At 42.7% G+C, this 26,509-nt stretch overlaps 1 protein-coding gene across 1 annotated transcript in view; it reads right to left on the minus strand.

Moving 5' to 3' along the window:
• LOC110516364 (glycine receptor subunit beta) overlaps nt 1-20,848 on the minus strand; it is a 48,381-nt gene extending 27,533 nt beyond the window's left edge. Inside the window, exons 1-5 of the mRNA XM_036972017.1 lie at nt 20,448-20,848; nt 18,483-18,590; nt 13,336-13,442; nt 8,405-8,472; nt 5,160-5,386 (exon numbers count right to left, since the gene is read on the minus strand). Coding sequence (XP_036827912.1) covers nt 5,160-5,386; nt 8,405-8,472; nt 13,336-13,442; nt 18,483-18,589 — 509 coding nt within the window. The 5' untranslated portion in view covers nt 18,590; nt 20,448-20,848. The remainder of the gene's footprint in view (nt 1-5,159; nt 5,387-8,404; nt 8,473-13,335; nt 13,443-18,482; nt 18,591-20,447) is intronic.
• Between the last annotated feature and the right edge of the window lie 5,661 nt (nt 20,849-26,509).

Below are 26,509 nucleotides of genomic sequence, written 5' to 3' on the forward strand. Positions count from 1 at the left end.
AGATGACAGTGTTGTTTACAAAAGGCTAAGCTTGAGAGATGGCATATTTATTTCATTTCATTTGCGATTTTCATGAATAGTTAACGTTGTGTTATGCTAATGAGCTTGCTGATAGATTTACACAATCCTGGATACAGGGGTTTTTTCATAGCTAAACGTGACGCAGAAAACGGAGCGATTTGTCCTAAACAAATAATCTTTCAGGAAAAACTGAACATTTGCTATCTGAGAGTCTCCTCATTGAAAACATCTGAAGTTCTTCAAAGGTAAATTATTTTATTTGAATGCTTTTCTGTTTTTTTGTGTAAATGTTGCCAGCTGAATGCTAATGCTAAATGCTACGTTAGCCATCAATACTGTTACACAAATGCTTGTTTTGCAATGGTTGAGAAGCATATTTTGAAAATCTGAGATGACAGTGTTGTTAACAAAAGGCTAAGCTTGAGAGCTAGCATATTTATTTCATTTCATTTGCGATTTTCATGAATAGTTAACGTTGCGTTATGGTAATGAGCTTGAGGCTGTAGTCACGATACCGGATCTGGGTTTGGGAGATCAGAGAGGTTAAGCAGCGGGTCGGAGTCAGAGGCCGAGTCTTCTCTGGTCTCTACTCCTCCCGTTACGGGGTCTGAGACGCCGAAGCTTCCCACCATTAGCTCTGACACATTGAAAACTCTAGTCATTGGCGACTCCATTACCCGCAGTATTAGACTTAAAACGAATCATCCAGCGATCATACACTGTTTACCGGGGGGCAGGGCTACCGACGTTAAGGCTAATCTGAAGATGGTGCTGGCTAAAGCTAAAACTGGCGAGTGTAGAGAATATAGAGATATTGTTATCCACGTCGGCACCAACGATGTTAGGATGAAACAGTCAGAGATCACCAAGCGCAACATAGCTTCTGCGTGTAAATCAGCTAGAAAGATGTGTCGGCATCGAGTAATTGTCTCTGGCCCCCTCCCAGTTAGGGGGAGTGATGAGCTCTACAGCAGAGTCTCACAACTCAATCGCTGGTTGAAAACTGTTTTCTGCCCTTCCCAAAAGATAGAATTTGTAGATAATTGGCCCTCTTTCTGGGACTCACCCACAAACAGGACCAAGCCTGACCTGCTGAGGAGTGACGGACTCCATCCTAGCTGGAGGGGTGCTCTCATTTTATCTACCAACATAGACAGGGCTCTAACTCCTCTAGCTCCACAATGAAATAGGGTGCAGGCCAGGCAGCAGGCTGTTAGCCAGCCTGCCAGCATAGTGGAGTCTGCCACTAGCACAGTCAGTGTCGTCAGCTCAGCTATCACCATTGAGACCGTGTCTGTGCCTCGACCTAGGTTGGGCAAAACTAAACATGGCGGTGTTCGCCTTAGCAATCTCACTAGGATAAAGACCACCTCCATTCCTGTCATTATTGAAAGAGCTCATGATACCTCACATCTCAAAATAGGGGTACTTAATGTTAGATCCCTTACTTCAAAGGCAATTATAGTCAATGAACTAATCACTGATCATAATCTTGATGTGATTGGCCTGACTGAAACATGGCTTAAGCCTGATGAATTTACTGTGTTAAATGAGGCCTCACCTCCTGGCTACACTAGTGACCATATCCCCCGTGCATCCCGCAAAGGCGGAGGTGTTGCTAACATTTACGATAGCAAATTTCAATTTACAAAAAAAAAAAAAAAAAAATGACGTTTTCGTCTTTTGAGCTTCTAGTCATGAAATCTATGCAGCCTACACAATCACTTTGTATAGCTACTGTTTACAGGCCTCCTGGGCCATATCCAGCGTTCCTCACTGAGTTCCCTGAATTCCTATCGGACCTTGTAGTCATAGCGGATAATATTCTAATCTTTGGTGACTTTAATATTCAAATGGAAAAGTCCACAGACAAACTCCAAAAGGCTTTCGGAGCCATCATCGACTCAGTGGGTTTTGTCCAACATGTCTCTGGACCCACTCACTGTCACAGTCATACGCTGGACCTAGTTTTGTCCCATGGAATAAATGTTGTGGATCTTAATGTTTTTCCTCATAATCCTGGACTATCGGACCACCATTTTATTACGTTTGCAATTGCAACAAATAATCTGCTCAGACCCCAACCAAGGATCATCAAAAGTCGTGCTATAAATTCACAGACAACACAAAGATTCCTTGATGTCCTTCCAGATTCCCTCTGTCTACCCAAGGACGCCAGAGGACAAAAATCAGTTAACCACCTAACTGAGGAACTCAACTTAACCTTGCGCAATACCCTAGATGCAGTTGCACCCCTAAAAACTAAAAACATTTCTCATAAGAAACTAGCTCCCTGGTACACAGAAAATACCCGAGCTCTGAAGCAAGCTTCCAGAAAATTGGAACGGAAATGGCGCCACACCAAACTGGAAGTCTTCCGACTAGCTTGGAAAGACAGTACTGTGCAGTACCGAAGAGCCCTTACTGCTGCTCGATCATCCTATTTTTCTAACTTAATTGAGGAAAATAAGAACAATCCGAAATTCCTTTATGATACTGTCGCAAAGCTAACTAAAAAGCAGCATTCCCCAAGAGAGGATGACTTTCACTTTAGCAGTGATAAATTCATGAACTTCTTTGAGGAAAAGATTATGATTATTAGAAAGCAAATTACGGACTCCTCCTTAAATCTGCGTATTCCTTCAAAGCTCAGTTGTCCTGAGTCTGCACAACTCTGCCAGGACCTAGGATCAAGAGAGACGTTCAAGTGTTTTAGTACTATATCTCTTGACACAATGATGAAAATAATCATGGCCTCTAAACCTTCAAGCTGCATACTGGACCCTATTCCAACTAAACTACTGAAAGAGCTGCTTCCTGTGCTTGGCCCTCCTATGTTGAACATAATAAACGGCTCTCTATCCACCGGATGTGTACCAAACTCACTAAAAGTGGCAGTAATAAAGCCTCTCTTGAAAAAGCCAAACCTTGACCCAGAAAATATAAAAAACTATCGGCCTATATCGAATCTTCCATTCCTCTCAAAAATTTTAGAAAAGGCTGTTGCGCAACAACTCACTGCCTTCCTGAAGACAAACAATGTATACGAAATGCTTCAGTCTGGTTTTAGACCCCATCATAGCACTGAGACGGCACTTGTGAAGGTGGTAAATTACATTTTAATGGCATCGGACCGAGGCTCTGCATCTGTCCTCGTGCTCCTAGACCTTAGTGCTGCTTTTGATACTATCGATCACCACATTCTTTTGGAGAGATTGGAAACCCAAATTGGTCTACACGGACAAGTTCTGGCCTGGTTTAGATCTTATCTGTCGGAAAGATATCAGTTTGTCTCTGTGAATGGTTTGTCCTCTGACAAATCAACTGTAAATTTCGGTGTTCCTCAAGGTTCCGTTTTAGGACCACTATTGTTTTCACTATATATTTTACCTCTTGGGGATGTTATTCGAAAACATAATGTTAACTTTCACTGCTATGCGGATGACACACAGCTGTACATTTCAATTAAACATGGTGAAGCCCCAAAATTGCCCTTGCTAGAAGAATGTGTTTCAGACATAAGGAAGTGGATGGCTGCAAACTTTCTACTTTTAAACTCGGACAAAACAGAGATTCTTGTTCTAGGTCCCAAGAAACAAAGAGATCTTCTGTTGAATCTGACAATTAATCTTAATGGTTGTACAGTCGTCTCAAATAAAACTGTGAAGGACCTCGGCGTTACTCTGGACCCTGATCTCTCTTTTGAAGAACATATCAAGACCATTTCAAGGACAGCTTTTTTCCATCTACGTAACATTGCAAAAATCAGAAACTTTCTGTCCAAAAATGATGCAGAAAAATGAATCCATGCTTTTGTCACTTCCAGGTTAGACTACTGCAATGCTCTACTTTCCGGCTACCCGGATAAAGCACTAAATAAACTTCAGTTAGTGCTAAATACGGCTGCTAGAATCCTGACTAGAACCAAAAAAATTGATCATATTACTCCAGTGCTAGCCTCTCTACACTGGCTTCCTGTCAAAGCAAGGGCTGATTTCAAGGTTTTACTGCTAACCTACAAAGCATTACATGGGCTTGCTCCTACCTATCTCTCTGATTTGGTCCTGCCGTACATACCTACACGTACGCTACGGTCACAAGACGCAGGCCTCCTAATTGTCCCTAGAATTTTTAAGCAAACAGCTGGAGGCAGGGCTTTCTCCTATAGAGCTCCATTTTTATGGAACGGTCTGCCTACCCATGTCAGAGACGCAAACTCGGTCTCAACCTTTAAGTCTCTACTGAAGACTCATCTCTTCAGTGGGTCATATGATTGAGTGTAGTCTGGCCCAGGAGTGGGAGGGTGAACGGAAAGGCTCTGGAGCAACGAACCGCCCTTGCTGTCTCTGCCTGGCCGGTTCCCCTCTTTCCACTGGGATTCTCTGCCTCTAACCCTATTACAGGGGCTGAGTCACTGGCTTTACTGGGGCTCTCTCATGCCGTCCCTGGAGGGGGTGCGTCACCTGAGTGGGTTGAGTCACTGATGATTGATTGATTTGATGTTATCAATGGACACAGCTTTGTAGAACCAAAACATACACATGCCTCTGCTTAACACTCAACACTGAAACTCCAAACCGAAACGTTTGGGGGACTACTGCAGTTCGAACGATATTGTACTTATCTTCCTCGCGACAGTCAAGTATTCCGCCAAGAGTCGTTCATAAAGAAGTCTGGTTGGGGACGCATCTAGACCTCGTTTCAAAGATATAAATAAATAATTGTATTTGTATGCCTAGCAATCAAAAATGTATAATGTTGGAAGCACACTTTTTGAAGCACACAAGTCTCAGTCACAGACATAAGCCCCCATAAGACTAAGAGTTTTTAGTTCATTGTTTGCCGGTAGGGGGTTCTGCTCTGGGCATTACTGAATCAAATTATTAACAAAATTAGTCTAAAACTAGTTGATAAGATCTCAGTCAGTAAAAAGAGTCAAACTTCACAGACAGACAGACAGACAGACAGACAGACAGACAGACAGACAGACAGACAGACAGACAGACAGGCAGGCAGACAGACAGACAGGCTGACAGACAGACACACAGACAGGCTGACAGACAGACAGACAGACAGACAGACAGACAGACAGACAGACAGGCTGACAGACAGACAGACAGACAGACAGACAGACAGACCTCATGCTGATGAGAATGTCTCCATTCCTGAAGATAAATAACAGGATGTTGTCTTGCGTGACGTCATGGAAGTTGGCATGTTTCTCGTTGGCGAAGAACAGGTCTGGTTTCCATAGACACTGGAATATCTTGGGGTCCACCGTCAGCGCTTCTCCTTTGAAGTCTGCCGGGAGCTTCAGCCTCGGGTCGTTCCACCGCTGACGCAGGAAGATGTTCACACGGTAGTCCTAGCAACAATCAATAATTTGTTAGTACAAAGTCAAGAGTCAACATTTGCTCCCCCATAGAAATCGAATTAGCATAATAATTAAAATCCCTCCCCAAATCTTTCTGTTTAAGCTAGATATCTGTCTCAATCTCCCATTTTTGGAAAAATAATGTTCCCAGAGTAAACGGGCTATTTTGTCAGGACAAGATGCTAGAATATGCATTGAATATATAATTGACAGCTTAGGATAGAAAACACTCTAAAGTTTCCAAAACTGTAAAAATATTGTCTGTGAGTATAACAGAACTGATATTGCAGACGAAAGCCTGAGAAAAATCCAATCCGGAAGTGACTCGTGTTTTGAAAGCTCTGCGTTCTGGTGCGTCCCTATTGAGCAGTGAATGGGCTATCAACCAGATTCCCTTTTCTACGTATTCCCCAAGGTGTCTAGAGCATTTTGACGTAGTTTAGCGATGTGTCCTATAAGGAGCATTGGTGGCAAATCTGATGGCCGAATGGTAAAGAACATCTAGCCGCTCGAGAGCACCCTTGCCTGCCGATCTATAAACGATGTCTACGTAATCTAGCATGTGTAGGCTGGTCATCTGAATCAGGGTTAGTTTGGTAGCAGGGGTTAAAGAGGAGCGATTACGATGGAGGAAACCAAGTCTAGATTTAACTTTAACTATATGTGCTGAGAGAAGGACAGTGTACTGTCTAGCCATACTCCCAAGTACTTGTATGAGGTGACTACCTCAATCTCTAAACTCTCAGAGGTAGTAATCACACCTGTGGGGAGAGGGGCATTCTTCTTACCAAACCACATGACCTTTGTTTTAGAGGTGTTCAGAATAAGGTTAAGGGCAGAGAAGCTTGTTGGACACTAAGAAAGCTTTGTGTAGAGCGATTAACACAAAATCCAGGGACGGGCCAGCTTAGTATAAGACTGTATCATCTGCATATAAATGGTTGAGAGAGCTTCCTACCTCCTGAGCTATGTTGTTGATGTAAATTGAGAAGAGCATGGGGCCTAGGATCGAGCCTTGGGAAACTGCCTTGGTGACAGGCAGTGGCTGAGACAGCAGATGTTCTGACTTTATACACTGCACTCTTTGAGAGAGGTAGTTACCAAACCAGGCCAAAGACCCCTCAGAGACACCAATACTCATTAACCGGCCCACAAGAATGTAATGGTCTACCGTATCAAAAGATTTGGCCAAGTCAATAAAAATAGCAGCACAACATTGCTTAGATTCAAGGGCAATGGTGACATCAGTGAGGACCTACTGTATATGGTTGCAGTGACACATCCATAACCTGAGCGCACACCAGATGGCATACCCAAGAGAATACTATAGACATCAAGAAAGCCAGTCAGTTGATTATTGACACGTTTTTCCAACACTTTTGATAAACAGGGCAAAATAGAAATAGGCCTTAAACAGTTAGGATCAGCTTGATCTGACCCTTTAAATAAAGGATGAACCGTGGCTGCCTTCCAAGCAATGGGAACCTCCCCAGAGAGGAGAGAAAGGTTAAAAATGTTGGAGATATGCTTTGCCATGATAGGGGCAGCAACCTTAAAGAAGAAAGGGTCTAAACCAGCTGACCCAGGTGTTTTTTTGGGGTCAAGGAGCTCCTTTAGCACCTCGGAATCAGTGACCACCTGCAGGGGAAAACTTTGTAGCGGGGCAGGGGGACAAGAGGGAGGAGGATCGGGGATAGTCACATCAGAAGGGGTGGGAGATGAGGAAATGTTGGACGGGCAAGGAGGCATGAGTCAAATAGGAATCCTGACTTAATGAAGTGATGATTAAAGAGCTCAGCCATGTGCTCCTTGTCAGTAACAACCACATCATCAACATTAAGGGACATGGGCAGCTTTGAGGAGGAGGATTTATTCTCCAGATCTTTACCCATTTTCCAGAACTTCTTGGGGTTAGACCCACAGAGAGAGAACTGCTCCTTAAAGTAACTAACTTTGGCCTTCCAGATAGCCTGAGTGCACTTATTTCTCATTTGCCTGAACGAGAGCCAGTCAGCCTGGGTATGCGTGTGCCGAGCAATTTGCCAAATGGGATTGTTGAGGTGGAGTAAGCCAGATCATGGTCGAACCAGGTGCCGAACCTGTTTTTAATTCTGAAAATATCAAAACATAAGGTCCAAACATCTTCGACAGAGGGGATCAAGCTGATTCTATACAGATTTACAGAGGCCAGTTCATGAAGGAAGGCTCGTTAAAGTTTTATATCAACCGTCTATGACAAATCAGGACAGGTTGTTTCACTGAGCAGCCTTTATGAACACAGGCTGTAAAACAGTGATCACTAAGGACATGATAGAAAACGCCAGGCTGATACCTATCAGGATTATTTGTGAGGATAACCTTTATGAACACAGGCTTTAAAACAGTGATCACTAAGGACATGATAGAAAACGCCAGGCTGATACCTATCAGGATTATTTGTGAGGATAACATCGACGAGAGTAGCCTTTTCTGGGTGTTTGGAGTCCTACCTTGTGGGATTGGTAGTAATGTGAGAAATATTTAGGGATCCCTATTGCTTTAGGACTTGGCTCATGTAGTTTAAGCATGTCCCAATTTAGGTCACCTAGCAGGACAAATTCAGACTTAGTGTAAGGGGCCGGGAGAGAGTTTAGGGCAGCATACAGGCTAATGCTGATAGCATACAGTCTGATGGTGGTAGCATACAGTCCGATGGTGGTAGCATACAGGCTACTGTTTATAGGATACAGGCTAATGTTTATAGCATATATGCTAATGGTGGTAGCATACAGGCTACTGTTAATAGCATATAGGCTAATGTTTATAGCATATAGGCTAATGGTGGTAGCATACAGGCTACTGTTTATAGCATACAGGCTAATGTTTATAGCATACAGGATAATGTTGATGGTTTACAGACTAATGTTAATAGCATACAGGCTACTGTTTATAGCATATAGGCTAATGTTGATGACGTTGGAATGTTGGTAGCATTGTTAGCATGGTTTTAGCATTAGTAACTCTGCTCACCATGTTGGTTTCCTGGATGGAGCCAAAACTGTTGATGAACATATTAATCTTGTCTTCCACCGGAACACCTGGGACACACACACACACACACACACACACACAGAGTCAACATAAACACCCCCATGCCAGTTTTATTCCAGTGTGTGTCTGTGTGTGTGTGTGTGTGTGTGTGTGTGTGTGTGTGTGTGTGTGTGTGTGTGTGTGTGTGTGTGTGTGTGTGTGTGCGTTTGGCATTTCTGTGGTCTTGACAGTCATGTGATCATTCCGCTCCACTCAACCTGATTCGCAGCATATGGCCGTTGCTCTCTCTCTCACACACACACAGGCACACAGGCAAACGCACACACAGGCTTACAACACTTTCAGTTTATTAACCAAACAGACTCATTCTGTCCTCCTCCTCCTCTCCCCCTCTCCTCTCTTCTCCTTTCTCCTTCTTCTCTCCTCCTCTTCTCTTCTGTCCTCTCCTCCACTCCTCTCTTCTCCTCCTCCTCTCTTCTCTTCTCTCTTCTGTCCCCCTCTTCCTCTCCTCTCCTCTCTTCTCCTCCTCCTCTCTTCCTCTCCTCCACTCCTCTCCTCTCCTCCACTCCTCTCTTCTGCTCCTATCCTCCTCATCTCTCCTCTCCTCCTCCTCTCTCCTCCTCTCTGCTCTTCTCCTCCTCCTCTCTCATCTTCTCCTCTTTCTCTCTTCCCTCTTCTCCTCTCTCTATCCTACTCTTCTCCAGCTCCTCTCCTCCTCTTCTCTCTTCTATTGAACTGTTACTGTATAACAGGTCAATAGAGTCATGGGTTAGAGTTGTTACTGTATAACAGTTCAATAGAGTCATGGGTTAGAGTTGTTACTGTATAACAGTTCAATAGAGTCATGGGTTAGAGTTGTTACTGTATAACAGGTCAATAGAGTCATGGGTTGTTACTGTATAACAGTTCAATAGAGTCATGGGTTAGGGTTGTTACTGTATAACAGGTCAATAGAGTCATGGGTTGTTACTGTATAACAGGTCAATAAAGTCATGGGTTAAGGTTGTTACTGTATAACAGTTCAATAGAGTCATGGGTTAGGGTTGTTACTGTATAACAGTTCAATAGAGTCATGGGTTGTTACTGTATAACAGTTCAATAGAGTCATGGGTTGTTACTGTATAACAGGTCAATAAAGTCATGGGTTAAGGTTGTTACTGTATAACAGTTCAATAGAGTCATGGGTTAGGGTTGTTACTGTATAACAGGTCAATAGAGTCATGGGTTGTTACTGTATAACAGTTCAATAGAGTCATGGGTTGTTACTGTATAACAGTTCAATAGAGTCATGGGTTGTTACTGTATAACAGTTCAATAGAGTCATGGGTTGTTACTGTATAACAGTTCAATAGAGTCATGGGTTGTTACTGTATAACAGTTCAATAGAGTCATGGGTTAGAGTTGTTACTGTATAACAGGTCAATAGAGTCATGGGTTGTTACTGTATAACAGGTCAATAAAGTCATGGGTTAGGGTTGTTACTGTATAACAGTTCAATAGAGTCATGGGTTGTTACTGTATAACAGTTCAATAGAGTCATGGGTTGTTACTGTATAACAGTTCAATAGAGTCATGGGTTGTGGTTGTTACTATATAACAGTTCAATAGAGTCATGGGTTAGGGTTGTTACTGTATAACAGTTCAATAGAGTCATGGGTTAGGGTTGTTACTGAATAACAGGTCAATGGAGTCATGGGTTGTTACTGTATAACAGTTCAATAGAGTCATGGGTTGTGGTTGTTACTATATAACAGTTCAATAGAGCCATGGGTTAGGGTTGTTACTGTATAACAGGTCAATAGAGTCATGGGTTAGAGTTGTTACTGCATAACAGGTCAATAGAGTCATGGGTTGTTACTGTATAACAGGTCAATAGAGTCATGGGTTAGAGTTGTTACTGAATAACAGGTCAATAGAGTCATGGGTTGTTACTGTATAACAGTTCAATAGAGTCACAGGTTAGGGTTGTTACTGTATAACAGGTCAATAGAGTCATGGGTTAGAGTTGTTACTGCATAACAGGTCAATAGAGTCATGGGTTGTTACTGTATAACAGGTCAATAGAGTCATGGGTTAGAGTTGTTACTGAATAACAGGTCAATAGAGTCATGGGTTGTTACTGTATAACAGTTCAATAGAGTCACAGGTTAGGGTTGTTACTGTATAACAGTTCAATAGAGTCATGGGTTGTTACTGTATAACAGTTCAATAGAGTCATGGGTTAGATTTGTTACTGTATAACAGGTCAATAGAGTCATGGGTTGTTACTGTATAACAGTTCAATAGAGTCATGGGTTAGAGTTGTTACTGTATAACAGGTCAATAGAGTCATGGGTTAGAGTTGTTACTGTATAACAGGTCAATAGAGTCATGGGTTGTTACTGTATAACAGGTCAATAAAGTCATGGGTTGTTACTGTATAACAGTTCAATAGAGTCATGGGTTGTTACTGTATAACAGGTCAATAGAGTCATGGGTTAGAGTTGTTACTGTTGTTACTGTATAACAGTTCAATAGAGTCATGGGTTAGAGTTGTTACTGTATAACATGTCAATAGAGTCATGGGTTAGAGTTGTTACTGTATAACAGGTCAATAGAGTCATGGGTTGTTACTGTATAACAGTTCAATAGAGTCATGGGTTAGAGTTGTTACTGTATAACAGGTCAATAGAGTCATGGGTTGTTACTGTATAACAGTTCAATAGAGTAATGGGTTGTTACTGTATAACAGTTCAATAGAGTCATGGGTTAGAGTTGTTACTGTATAACAGTTCAATAGAGTCATGGGTTGTTACTGTATAACAGTTCAATAGAGTTATGGGTTGTTACTGTATAACAGTTCAATAGAGTCATGGGTTGTTACTGTATAACAGTTCAATAGAGTCATGGGTTAGAGTTGTTACTGTATAACAGTTCAATAGAGTCATGGGTTGTTACTGTATAACAGTTCAATAGAGTCATGGGTTGTTACTGTATAACAGTTCAATAGAGTCATGGGTTAGAGTTGTTACTGTATAACAGTTCAATAGAGTCATGGGTTAGGGTTGTTACTGTATAACAGTTCAATAGAGTCATGGGTTAAAGTTGTTACTGTATAACAGGTCAATAGAGTCATGGGTTAGAGTTGTTACTGTTGTTACTGTATAACAGTTCAATAGAGTCATGGGTTGTTACTGTATAACAGTTCAATAGAGTCATGGGTTGTTACTGTATAACAGTTCAACACAGTCATGGGTTATGGTTGTTTCTGTATAACAGTTCAATAGAGTCATGGGTTGTTACTGTATAACAGTTCAATAGAGTCATGGGTTGTTACTGTATAACAGTTCAATAGAGTCATGGGTTTGGGTTGTTACTGTATAACAGTTTAATAGAGTCATGGGTTAGGGTTGTTACTGTATAACAGTTCAATAGAGTCATGGGTTGTTTCTGTATAGCAGGTCAATAGAGTCATGGGTTGTTACTGTATAACAGTTCAATAGAGTTATGGGTTGTTACTGTATAACAGGTCAATAGAGTCATGGGTTAGAGTTGTTACTGTATAACAGGTCAATAGAGTCATGGGTTAGATTTGTTACTGTATAACAGGTCAATAGAGTCATGGGTTGTTACTGTATAACAGTTCAATAGAGTCATGGGTTAGAGTTGTTACTGTTGTTACTGTATAACAGTTCAATAGAGTCATGGGTTGTTACTGTATAACAGTTCAATAGAGTCATGGGTTGTTACTGTATAACAGTTCAATAGAGTCATGGGTTAAAGTTGTTACTGTATAACAGGTCAATAGAGTCATGGGTTAGAGTTGTTACTGTTGTTACTGTATAACAGTTCAATAGAGTCATGGGTTAGAGTTGTTACTGTATAACAGGTCAATAGAGTCATGGGTTGTTACTGTATAACAGGTCAATAGAGTCATGGGTTGTTACTGTATAACAGGTCAATAGAGTCATGGGTTGTTACTGTATAACAGGTCAATAGAGTCATGGGTTAGAGTTGTTACTGTATAACAGGTCAATAGAGTCATGGGTTGTTACTGTATAACAGTTCAATAGAGTCATGGGTTAGAGTTGTTACTGTATAACAGGTCAATAGAGTCATGGGTTGTTATTGTATAACAGGTCAATAAAGTCATGGGTTGTTACTGTATAACAGTTCAATAGAGTCATGGGTTGTTACTGTATAACAGTTCAACACAGTCATGGGTTATGGTTGTTTCTGTATAACAGTTCAATAGAGTCATGGGTTGTTACTGTATAACAGTTCAATAGAGTCATGGGTTGTTACTGTATAACAGTTCAATAGAGTCATGGGTTTGGGTTGTTACTGTATAACAGTTTAATAGAGTCATGGGTTAGGGTTGTTACTGTATAACAGTTCAATAGAGTCATGGGTTGTTTCTGTATAGCAGGTCAATAGAGTCATGGGTTGTTACTGTATAACAGTTCAATAGAGTTATGGGTTGTTACTGTATAACAGGTCAATAGAGTCATGGGTTAGAGTTGTTACTGTATAACAGGTCAATAGAGTCATGGGTTAGATTTGTTACTGTATAACAGGTCAATAGAGTCATGGGTTGTTACTGTATAACAGTTCAATAGAGTCATGGGTTAGAGTTGTTACTGTATAACATGTCAATAGAGTCATGGGTTGTTACTGTATAACAGTTCAATAGAGTTATGGGTTAGAGTTGTTACTGTATAACAGGTCAATAGAGTCATGGGTTAGAGTTGTTACTGTATAACAGGTCAATAGAGTCATGGGTTAGAGTTGTTACTGTATAACAGGTCAATAGAGTCATGGGTTAGAGTTGTTACTGTATAACAGTTCAGTCATGGGTTGTTACTGTGGGTTGTTACTGTATAACACTCCAACCACAAGGCCATTGAGTTGGTTGTATATATGTAACTAACCTTTAAAGTTGGGTCGTATGCGAGAGTCATATGTCACCATCAGTCTGTTGAGGATGTTGCTGGTGGAGTTGGCTGGTACCTGAGCAATCTCCTCTGCAGACAGCTGTCTGTAACACAAACACATAATACACTTACTACTACTGCTACTGTTACTACTACTACTGTTACTACTACTACTACTACTGCTACTACTAGAACTACTAATACTATACTACTACTACTACTACTACTGCTACTGCTACTACTAGAACTACTAATACTATACTATACTATACTACTACTACTACTACTACTACTACTACTACTGTTACTACTGCTACTACTACTACTACTACTACTACTAGGACTAATACTACTACTACTGCTACTACTAGAACTACTAATACTACTACTACTACTACTACTACTGCTACTACTGCTACTACTACTACTACTACTACTACAACCTCTACTACTACTGCTGCTACTACTACCACTGCTACTACTCCTGCTACTGCTACTACCTCTACTACTGCTACTACTACTACAGCCTCTACTACTGCTACTACTACTACAACCTCTACTACTACTACTACTACTACTACAACAACCTCTATACTACTACTATTACAAACTCTACTACTACTACTACTACTACAACCTCTACTACTACTACTACTACAACCTCTACTACTACTTCTACTACTACTACTACAACAACAACAACAACCTCTATACTAGTACTACTACTACTACTACTACTACTACTACAACCTCTACTACTACTGCTACTATTACTACTACTACTACTACTACAACAACCTCTATACTACTACTACTACAACAACCTCTATACTACTACTACTACTACTACTACAACCTACTACTACTACTACTACTACTACAACCTCTACTGCTACTGCTACTACCACCAACATTATTACTACTACTACTACTACTGATGGTACTACTATCACTGCTACTACTCCTGCTACTGCTACTACCTCTACTACTACTACTACTACTACAACCTCTACTACTACTGCTACTACTACTACCTCTACTACTATTACTACTACTACTACTACAACCTCTACTACTACTACTACTACAACCTCTACTACTACTACTACTACCACCAACATTATTATTACAACTACTACCTCTACTACTATTACTACTATTACTACTACAACCTCTACTACTACTACCTCTACAACTATTACTACTATTACTACTACTTCTACCACCACCACTATTTTTACTGCTACTACTAATTAAACTACTACTACTACTATTATTACTACTACTACTATTACCATTACTACTACTACTACTACTACTAATACTATTATCATTACTACTACTACTACTACTACTAATACTATTATCATTACTACTACTACTACTACTACTACCATTACTACTAGTACTTCTACCACCACCACTATTTTTACTACTACTGCTAGTGCTACTACTAATTAAACTACTACTACTACTACTAACTACTACTACTATTACTAACACCACCATCACTATTTTTACTACAACTACTACTACTGCTACTACTAATTAAACTACTGCTACTGCTACTACTAATTAAACTACTGCTACTGCTACTACTAATTAAACTACTGATACTACTACTACTAAAATGGCGCAGGAAAAAATGGCAGCAGTTTTATGGGCTCCCAACTAATTGTGCTATTATGTGTTTTTTTTCACGTTATTTGTAACATATTTTGTACATAATATTTCTGCAACCGTATCTTACGGCAAAAACAAGCTTCTGTATATCAGGGCAGCGATCACTCACCTCGGATTAGACAAAGAGCTTCTGTATATCAGGGCAGCGATCACTCACCTCGGATTAGACAAAGAGCTTCTGGATATATCAGGGCAGCGATCACTCACCTCGGATTAGACAAAGAGCTTCTGGATATCAGGACAGCGATCACTCACCTCGGATTAGACAAAGAGCTTCTGTATATCAGGGCAGAGATCACTCACCTCGGATTAGACAAAGAGCTTCTGGATATCAGGACAGCGATCACTCACCTCGGATTAGACAAAGAGCTTCTGTATATCAGGGCAGCGATCACTCCCCTCGGATTAGACAAAGAGCTTCTGTATATCAGGGCAGCGATCACTCCCCTCGGATTAGACAAAGAGCTTCTGTATATCAGGACAGCGATCACTTACCTCGGATTAGACAAAGAGCTTCTGGATATCAGGACAGCGATCACTCACCTCGGATTAGACAAAGAGTTTTTCTGTATATCAGGGCAGCGATCACTCACCTCGGATTAGACAAAGAGCTTCTGTATATCAGGGCAGAGATCACTCACCTCGGGTTAGACAAAGAGCTTCTGGATATCAGGACAGTGATCACTCACCTCGGATTAGACAAAGAGCTTCTGTATATCAGGGCAGCGATCACTCATCTCAGATTAGACAAAGAGCTTCTGTATATCAGGGCAGCGATCACTCACCTCGGATTAGACAAAGAGTTTCTGTATATCAGGACAGCGATCACTCACCTCGGATTAGACAAAGAGCTTCTGGATATATCAGGGCAGCGATCACTCACCTCGGATTAGACAAAGATTTTTTCAACAACAAGCAAGACTCACATGATATTCTCCAAACACCCGGCAGGGCCGACATCCCAGTTATTCGCAAGAGGAAGCGACACAGGTACAGAGGACGAAGAGCCGGATTCCTCGTCAGGACCCGCAGAAGGCGAGTAGGAAAGCTGCCGTTACAGTCAATATTACTCGCCAACGTGCAATCATTGGACAATAAACTAGACGAGGTACGATTACGAATATTCTACCAACGGGACCTTAAAAACTGTTGTGGCTGAAAAACGTAATCGTGGCTGAATGGATATTCAGCTAGCGGGATATACGCTGCACCGGCAGGATAGAACAGCACACTACGGTAAGACGAGGGAGGGGCTGTCCATGAATATTTGTTCACAACAGCTGGTGCATGAAATCTAAGGAAGTCTCTAGATTTGGATCACCTGAAGTAGAGTATATTGTGATAAATTGCAGGCCACAGTACTTGCCTAGAGAGTTCTCAGCTATACTTTTCGTGGATGTTTATAAGACCGCACTCAGTCAGCTGTATAAAGATATAAGCAAACAGGAAACCACTCACCCAGAGGCGGCACTCCTAGTGGCCGGAGACTTTAATGCAGGGAAACTTAAATCAGTTCTACCAAATCTCTATCAACATGTTAAATGTGCAACCAGAGGGAACAAACATTTTAGATCACCTGTACTCCACACACAGAGACGCGTACAAAGCTCTCCCTCGCCGTCCATTTGGTAAATCCGACCACAACTCTATCCTCCTGATTTCTGCTTACACGCAAAAATTAAAGCAGGAAGCACCAGTGACTCGGTCTATAAAAAAAGTGGTCAGATGAAGCAGATGCTAAACTACAGGACTGTTTTGCTAGCACAGACTGGAACATGTTCCGGGATTCTTCCGATGGCATTGAGGAGTACACCACATCAGTCACTGGCTTTATCAATAAGTGCATCGAGGACGTCGTCCCCACAGTGACTGTACGTACATACCCCAACCAGAAGCCATGGATTACAGGTAACATTTACACGGAGCAAAAGGGTAGAGCTACCGCTTTCAATGTGGCTGGTAATGGCTCACATCAACACCATTATCCCAGAAACCCTAGACCCACTCAAATTTGCATACCGTCCAAACAGATCCACAGATAATGCAATCTCTATTGCACTCCACACTGCCCTTTCCCAGCTGGACAAAAGGAACACCTATGTGAGAATGCTATTCATTGACTACAGCTCAGCGTTCAACACCATAGTACCCTCAAAGCTCATCACTAAGCTAGGGAACCTAGGACTAAACAACTCCCTCTGCAACTGGATCCTGGATTTCCTGATGGGCCGCCCCCAGGTGGTGAGGGTAGGTAGCAAAACATCTGCCACACTGATCCTCAACACTGGAGCTCCCCAGGGGTGCATGCTCAGTCCCCTCCTGTACTCCCTGTTCACCCACAACTGCATGGCCAGGCACGACTCCAACACCATCATTAAGTTTGCAGACGACACAACAGTGGTCGGCCTGATCACCGACAACGACGAGACAGTCTATAGGGAGGAGGTCAGAGACCTGGCCGGGTGGTGCAAGAATAACAACCTATCCCTCAACGTAACCAAGACTAAGGAGATGATTGTGGACTACAGGAAAAGAAGGACCGAGCACGCCCCCATTCTCATCGACAGGGCTGTAGTGGAGCAGGTTGAGAGCTTCAAGTTCCTTGGTGTCCACATCAACAACAAACTAGAATTTTCCAAACACACCAAGACAGTCGTGAAGAGGGCACGACAAAGCCTTTACCCCCTCAGGAGACTAAAAATATTTGTCATGGGTCCTGAGATCCTCAAAAGGTTCTACAGCTGCAACATCGAGAGCATCCTGACCGGTTTCATCACTGCCTGGTACGGCAATTGCTCGGCCTTTGACCGCAAGGCACTTCAGAGGTATTGCGTACGGCCCAGTACATCACTGGGGCAAAGTTGCCTGCCATCCAGGACCTCTACACCAGGCAGTGTCAGTGGAAGGCCCTAAAAATTGTCAAAGACCCCAGCCAGCCCAGTCATAGACTGTTCTCTCTACTACCGCATAGCAAGCGGTACCGGAGTGCCAAGTCTAGGACAAAAAGGCTTCTCAACAGTTTTTACCCCCAAGTCATAAGACTGATGAACAGGTAACCAAATGGATACCTGGACAATCTGCATTGTGTCCCACCACCCCCACCAACCCCTCTTTTTACGCTGCTGTTTATCATATATGCATAGTCACTTTAACCATACCTACATGTACATACTAACTCAAAACGCCTGACTAACCGGTGTCTGTGCTACTGTTTTCAAATGTCTTTTTACTGTTGTTTTATTTCTTTACTTTACTTTACTTTACTAACCCACACACACACACACACACACACACACACACACACACACACACACACACACACACACACCTTTTTTTCACACTATTGGGTTAGAGCCTGTAAGTAAGCATTTCACTGTAAGGTCTACTACACCTGTTGTATTCGGTGCACGTGACAAATAAACTTTGATTTGATACCACTACTACCACTGGGAAGGACTTACGAAGGACATATGACTTGCTTTCCCTTCTTGACTTTCTTAGCTGGTTTTCCCCCACTCTCTGCAGACTGGGCTAGAGTTAGCAGGAGGATAACTATCATCAGCTCCATTCTGTTGGAGAGATAAACATTTAGATATACAGTGGGGTGGGGTGCAACATTATTGACATCCTTGATAGACATTTAGATATACAGTGGGGTTCAACATTATTAAACCCTTGATAGACATTTAGATATACAGTGGGGTTCAACATTATTAAACCCTTGATAGACATTTAGATATACAGTGGGGTTCAACATTATTAAACCCTTGATAAACATTTAGATATACAGTGGGGTTCAACATTATTAAACCCTTTGTCACGCCCTGGTCTTAGTATTTTGTGTTTTCTTTATTATTTTGATCAGGCCAGGGTGTGACATGGGTTATTTTATGTGGTGTGTTTTGTCTAGGGATTTGTTCTAGGTTATGGGATAGTGGTTAGTGGGGTTGTCTAGAATAGTCTATGGCTGCCTGGAGTGGTTCTCAATCAGAGGCAGGTGTTTATCGTTGTCTCTGATTGGGAACCATATTTAGGCAGCCATAGTCTTTGAGTGTTTCGTGGGTGATTGCTCTGTGTTTGTTTGCACCAGATAGGCTGTTTAGGTTTTTTCACGTTTTTGTATACTTTTCGTGTTTTCATCTTTATTAAAGATGTATACAAGTAACCACGCTGCATTTTGGTCCGCCTCTCCTTCACCGGAAGAATCCTGTAAACACCCTTGATAAACATTTAGATATACAGTGGGGTTCAACATTATTAAACCCTTGATAAATATGAGCAAAAATACTGTATAAAATAAATAAAACAAATACTGAGCTACATTGTATGCAACATTTTTTTTACAATTATTTTATACAAATACAATTGTTCAGACAGAGATTTTGTTTAACAAGTAATCCTAATTTTTTTCTCTCAAGAAGTTAGCGGTCAAAATTATTGGCACCCCTGTTTTCAATACCTTTCAATACCCCACCTTAAGATGAAAACGGCACTGAGCCTTTTCCTACAATGTTTTATGATTTGGCGAACACATTGGGAGGGATCTTATACCGTTCCTCCATACATAATCTTTACAGATCCTTTGTCTGTGCTTATGGACTGCCCTCTTCAAATAAAACCACACATTTTGGGTAAAGGGTTCTACATGGAACTCAAAAGGGTTCTACGTGGAACTCAAAAAGGGTTCTTCAAAGGCTTCTCCTATGGGGGCTGCCGAAGAACCCTTTTAGGTGGTAGTTAGCACCATGTTTTTAAGAGTGTATGGAGGAATGGTCTAAGATACCTCTCAATGTGTTATCCATTCTCATACAACATTTTAGAAAAATACTATGTGTCGTTATCCTCGTAAGGTGAGGTATTGAAAACAAGGGTGCCAATTTTGGCCACTCTTTTTTTTCAGAAAATGTAATATTTGTTAAACAAAAATGTATTTCTCTGACCAATTGTATTAGTATACACTACTGTTCTAAAGTTTGGGGTCACTTAGAAATGTCTGGCAGCTTCATTAAATACTACCCACAAAACACCAGTCTCGATGTCAACAGTGAAGAGGCGACTCAGGGAGAAAGAGACAGAGATGGAGAGGCAGAGAGAGAGGAGAGATTTTTTGTCCATCTTAACCTTTTCTTTTTATTGGCCAGTCTGAGACAGACAGACAGACAGACAGACAGACAGACAGACAGACACCAAGAGAGAGAGAATGACAGATAGAGAGAAAGAGGCAGAGATGGAGAGGCAGAGAGAGAGAAAGAGGCAGAGATGGAGAGGCAGAGAGAGGAGAGATGGAGAAAGAGAAAGAGGGAGAGATGGAGGGAGAGAGGGAAACAGAGGTACAGAGGAGAGATTGAAAGAGAGAGGGAAAGAGGGAGAGATGGAATGTCCTAATGAGAATTACTGCAGAATGAAGAGAGAGCTGTTGATCTTACCTTGACACTCTGGTTGCTACGCTGGTTGCTGCGATGTTTTAACAACGATGTCGGTTACTGCAGCAGCATCATGTCCTGTCCTCCGTCTCCTCTCGTGAGCCGTTCTCAAGTTCAACCCAGCTCCTTCCGCCTGCCCGCACAATGACGATATATCTGTCAGAAGAGAGACGGAGGGAGGGAGGTAGAGAGGAGAGAGGGTGAGTAGGAGGGGGAGGGAGGGAGAGAGGGAGGGAGAGAGGGAGGTAGGGAGGATAGAGGGTGGGTAGGAGGGGGAGGGAGGGAGGGAGAGAGGGAGGTAGGGAGGAGAGAGGGTGGGTAGGAGGAAGGGAGGGAGCGTACGTGAGTAAGAGAAAGTGAGGGAGTTTGTGAAAACGAGGGAGAGAGAGTGTGTGTAAGAGAGAGGGTGTGTGAGAGAGGCAGGGAGAGAGAGTGTGAGAGAGAGAGGAAGGGAGAGAGAGTGAGAGAGAGTCAGGGAGAGTGAGTGAGAGAGAGGCAGGGAGAGATGGTGAGAGAGAAGCAGGGAGAGAGGGAGAGAGTGTGTGTGTGAGAGAGGCAGGGAGAGAGAGTGAGAGAGAGGCAGGGAGAGAGAGGCAGGGAGAGAGACTGTATATGTCAAGAGTTGCGTGTTTGTGCATCTGAGCTCTAACATGCGCAGTAGCTCAAGCCCCATGTTAGCAGCACGAGTCCATGCACGAGCACAGTGTCATTGTAATGCTCTTTATGGTCCCCTCTTTGTGGTCTACTGCAGATCACAGTGTTTATATTCTACAGTAGAACACAGTCTTTATATTCTAGAGTAGAACACAGTCATTATATTCTAGAGTAGAACACAGTCTTTATATTCTAGAGTAGAACACAGTCTTATATTCTACAGCAGAACAGTCTTAAATTCTACAGCAGAACACAGTCTTAAATTCTACATCAGAACAAATCAAATCAAATCAAATTGATTTATATAGCCCTTCGTACATCAGCTGATATCTCAAAGTGCTGTACAGAAACCCAACCTAAAACCCCAAACAGCAAGCAATGCAGGTGTAGAAGCACGGTGGCTAGGAAAAACTCCCTAGAAAGGCCAAAACCTACGAAGAAACCTAGAGAGGAACCAGGCTATGTGGGGTGGCCAGTCCTCTTCTGGCTGTGCCGGGTGGAGATTATAACAGAATATGGCCAAGATGTTCAAATGTTCATAAATGACCAGCATGGTCCAATAATATTAAGGCAGAACAGTTGAAACTGGAGCAGCAGCACAGCCAGATGGACTAGGGACAGCAAGGAGTCATCATGTCAGGTAGTCCTGAGGCATGGTCCTAGGGCTCAGGTCCTCCTCCGAGAGAGAGAGAAAGAAAGAGAGAAAGAGAGAATTAGAGAGAGCACACTTAAATTCACACAGGACACCGAATAGGACAGAATAAGTACTCCAGATATAACAAACTGACCCTAGCCCCCCGACACATAAACTACTGCAGCATAAATACTGAAGGCTGAGTCAGGAGACACTGTGGCCCCATCCGAGGACACCCCCGGACAGGGCCAAACAGGAGGGATATAACCCCACCCCAAAGAACACAGTCTTTATATTCTACAGTAGAACAGTCATTCTACAGTAGAACACAGTCTTAAATTCTACATTGGAACACAGTCTTTATATTCTACAGTAGAACAGTCTTTAAATTCTACAGCAGAACACAGTCTTTATATTCTACAGTAGAACAGTCATTATTTTCTACAGTAGAACACAGTCTTTATATTCTACAGTAGAACAGTCTTTAAATTCTACAGCAGAACGCAGTCTTTATATTCTACAGTAGAACAGTCATTATTTTCTACAGTAGAACATAGTCTTTATATTCTACAGTAGAACAGTCTGTATATTCTACAGTAGAACACAGTCTTTATATTCTACAGTAGAACAGTCTGTATATTCTACAGTAGAACACAGTCTTTATATTCTACAGTAGAACACAGTCTTTATATTCTACAGTAGAACCGTCTTTATATGCTACAGTAGAACACAGGCTTTATATTCTACAGTAGAACACAGTCTTTATATTCTACACTAGAAAAGTAATTATATTCTACATTAGAAAAGTCTTAATATTCTGCAGTAGAAAAGTCTTTATATTCTACAATAGAACACAGTCTTTATATTCTACAGTAGAAAAGAAATTTAGAACTAAGAACAGATATAGCCCTTGATTCACTCCAGACCTGACTGCCCTTGACCAGCACAAAAAAAACATCCTGTGGCGGACTGCAATAGCATCGAATAGTCCCCGCAATATGCAACTGTTCAGGGAAGTCAGGAACCAATACAAGCAATCAGTCAGGAAAGCAAAGGCTAGCTTTTTCAAACAGAAATCTGCATTCAGTAGCTCTAACTCCAAAAGGTTTTGGGACACTGCAAAGTCCATGGAGAACAAGAGCACCTCCTCCCAGCTGCCCACTGCACTGAGGCTAGGTAACACAGTCACCACCGAAAAACCATGATAATCAAACATTTTAATTAGCATTTCTCTACGGCTGGCCATGCTTTCCTCCTGGCTACCCCAACCCCGGCAAACAGCACCACACCCCCCGCAGCTACTTGCCCGAGCATCCCCAGCTTCTCCTTCTCCCAAATCCAGATTGCGGATGTTCTGAAAGACCTGCAAAACCTGGACCCGTACAAATCAGTTGGGCTAGACAATCTGGACTCTCTCTTTCTAAAATTATCTGCCGCCATTGTTGCAACCCCTGTTACCAGTCTGTTCAACCTCTCTTTCGTATCGCCCGAGATCCCTAAAGACTGGAAAGCTGCTGCGGTCATCTCCCTCCTCAAAGGGGGTGATACTCTAGACCCAAACTGTTATAGATCTATATCCATCCTGCCCTGCCTTTCTAAAGTCTTCTTCGAATCCCACCGTACCTTCTCCGCTGTGCAATCCGGTTTCCGAGCTGGTCATGGGTGCACCTCAGCCACGCTCAAGGTACTAAACGATATCATAACCGCCATCGATAAAAGACAGTACTGTGCAGCTGTTTTCATCGACCTGGCCAAGGCTTTCGACTCTGTCAATCACCGTATTCTTATCGGCAGACTCAATAGCCTTGGTTTCTCTAATGACTGCCTCGCCTGGTTCACCAACTACTTCGCAGACAGTGTGTCAAATCGGAGGGCCTGTTTTCCGGACCTCTGGCAGTCTCTATGGGGGTGCCACAGGGTTCAATTTTCGAGCCGACTCTTTTCTCTGTCTATATCAACGATGTTGCTCTTGCTGCTGGTGATTTTCTGATCCACCTCTACGCAGACGACACCATTCTGTATACAAACGAGCTTCAATGCCATACAACACTCCTTCCGTAGCCTTCAACTGCTCTTAAATGCTAGTAAAACCAAATGCATGCTTTTCAACCGTTCGCTGCCCGGACCCGCCCGCCCGACTAGCATCACTACTCTGGACGGTTCCTAGAATATGTGGACAACTTCAGATACCCAGGTGTCACGCCCTGAGCATAGAGAGCTGTTTATTCTCTATGTTGGTTAGGTCGGGGTGTGATTAAGGGTGGGTTATCTAGGGGAATTAGATATCTATGTTGGTTAGGTCGGGGTGTGATTACGGGTGGGTTATCTAGGGGAATTAGATATCTATGTTGGCCTGGTATGGTTCCCAATCAGAGGCAGCTGTTTATCGTTGTCTCTGATTGATAATCATATTTAGGTATGGTCCGCAAAGCGTAGAACAACAACATTGATGAATACGCTGATTCTGTGAGCGAGTTTATTAGCAAGTGCATCAGTGATGTACCCACAGCGTCTATTAAAACATTCCCCAACCAGAATCCATGGATTGATGGCAGCATTCATGCAAAATTGAAAGCAGAATCACTGCGTTTAATCATGTCAACGCAAACGGAAACAAGAGCGAATACAAACAGTGTAGCTATTCCCTTCGCAAGGCAATCAAACAAGCTAAGCGTCAATATAGAGACAAAGACGAGTCGCAATTCAACAGCTCAGACACGAGAGGTATGTGGCAGGGTCTACAGTCAATCACAGACTACAAAAGAAAATCCAGCCCCATTGCGGACCACGATGTCTTGCTCCCAGACAAACTAAACAACTTCTTTGCTTGCTTTGAGGACAATACAGTGCCACTGACACGGCCCGCTAACAAAAGCTGCAGGCTTTCTTTCACCGCAGCCAACGTGAGTAAAACATTTAATCCTGTTAACCCTCGCAAGGCTGCCGGCCCAGACGGCATCCCCAGCCGTGTCCTCAGAGCATGCGCAGACCAGCTGGCTGGTGTGTTTACAGACATATTCAATCAATCCTTATCCCAGTCTGCTGTTCCCACATGCTTCAAGAGGGTCACCATTGTTCCTGTTCCCAAGAAAGCTAAGGTAACTAAGCTAAATGACTACTGCTAACCCGTAGCACTCACTTCCGTCATCATGAAGTGCTTTGAGAGACTAGTCAAGGACCATATCCCCTCCACCCTACCTGACACCCTAGACCCACTCCAATTTGCTTACCGCCCCAATAGGTCCACAGACGACGCAATCGCAATCGCACTGCACACTGCCCTAACCCATCTGGACAAGAGGAATACCTGTAAGAATGCTGTCCCTCCAAAATCGTTATTAAGCTGGAGGACTTGGGTCTCAACCCCGCCCTGTGCAACATGGTCCTGGACTTCCTGACGGGCCGCCCCCAGGTGGTGAGGGTTGGTAACAACATCTCCACCCAGCTGATCCTGGTGGCAAGGTAGCCTAGTGGTTAGAGCGTTGGACTAGTAACTGGAAGGTTGCAAGTTCAAATCCCTGAGCTGACAAGGTACAAATCTGTCGTTCTGCCCCTGAACAGGCAGTTAACCCACTGTTCCTAGGCTGTCATTGAAAATAATAATTTGTTCTTAACTGACTTGCCTAGTTAAATAAATAAAAAATTAAAAAATAAATCCTCAACACTGGGGCCCCACAAGGGAGCGCCTCCAACTCAATCATCAAGTTTGCAGACAACACTACAGTGGTAGGCTTGATTACCAACAACGACGAGACGACCTACATGGAGGAGGTGAGGGCCCTCGGAGTGTGGTGTCAGGAAAATAACCTCACACTCAATGTTAACAAAACAAAGGAGATGATCGTGGACTTCAGGAAACAGCAGAGGGAGCAGCCGCATATCCACATCGACGGCACAGTAGTGGAGAGGGTGGAAAGTTTTAAGTTCCTTGGCATACACATCACGGACAAACTGAAATGGTCCACCCAGTGTGGTAAAGTGTGGTAAAGAAGGCGAAGCAGCGCCTCTTCAACCTCAGGAGTGAGAAGAAATTTGACTTGTCACCGAAGACACTCACAAACTTTTACAGATGCACAATCGAGAGCATCCTTTTGGGCTGTATCACTGCCTGGTACGGCAACTGCTCCGCCCACAACCATAAGGCTCTCCAGAGGGTAGTGAGGTCTGCACAACGCATCACCGGGGGCAAACTACCTGCCCTCCAGGACACCTACACCACCCGATGTCACCGGAAGGCCAAAAACATCATCAAGGACAACAACCACCCGAGCCACTGCCTGTTCACCCCGCTATCATCCAGAAGGCGAGGTCATTACAGGTGCATCAAAGCGGGGGCCGAGAGACTGAAAAACAGCTTCTATCTCAAGGCCATCAGACTTTTACACAGCCATCACTAACATTGGGTGGCTGCTGCTAACATACTGACTCAACTCTAGTCACTTTAATAATGGAAAAATTGATGTAATAAATGTATCACTAGCCACTTTAAAAATTAACTTTATATTTATCCTAAATGATCCCTTAAATCCTGTACCAATAATCACTAGGGAACAAATTTATATTTAACAAAATATGAATTTTATTCTCTTTGGGTTACCATGAACATGGACCCTTGACGAAAATAGACTATAAAATAGAACATAAATAACTAAATTTACAAACTAATAACACTCACCAACTCACCATCCTTCCAAAAATACCTCTTTGAAGAAACCCACCAGCACCCCCAACGGACGAGAACCTTTTTTCTCCAACTACTCTTGGGACCCCGACCTTG

This window comes from Oncorhynchus mykiss, unplaced genomic scaffold, assembly GCF_013265735.2.
Source record: "Oncorhynchus mykiss isolate Arlee unplaced genomic scaffold, USDA_OmykA_1.1 un_scaffold_87, whole genome shotgun sequence".
NCBI lineage: Eukaryota > Metazoa > Chordata > Actinopteri > Salmoniformes > Salmonidae > Oncorhynchus > Oncorhynchus mykiss.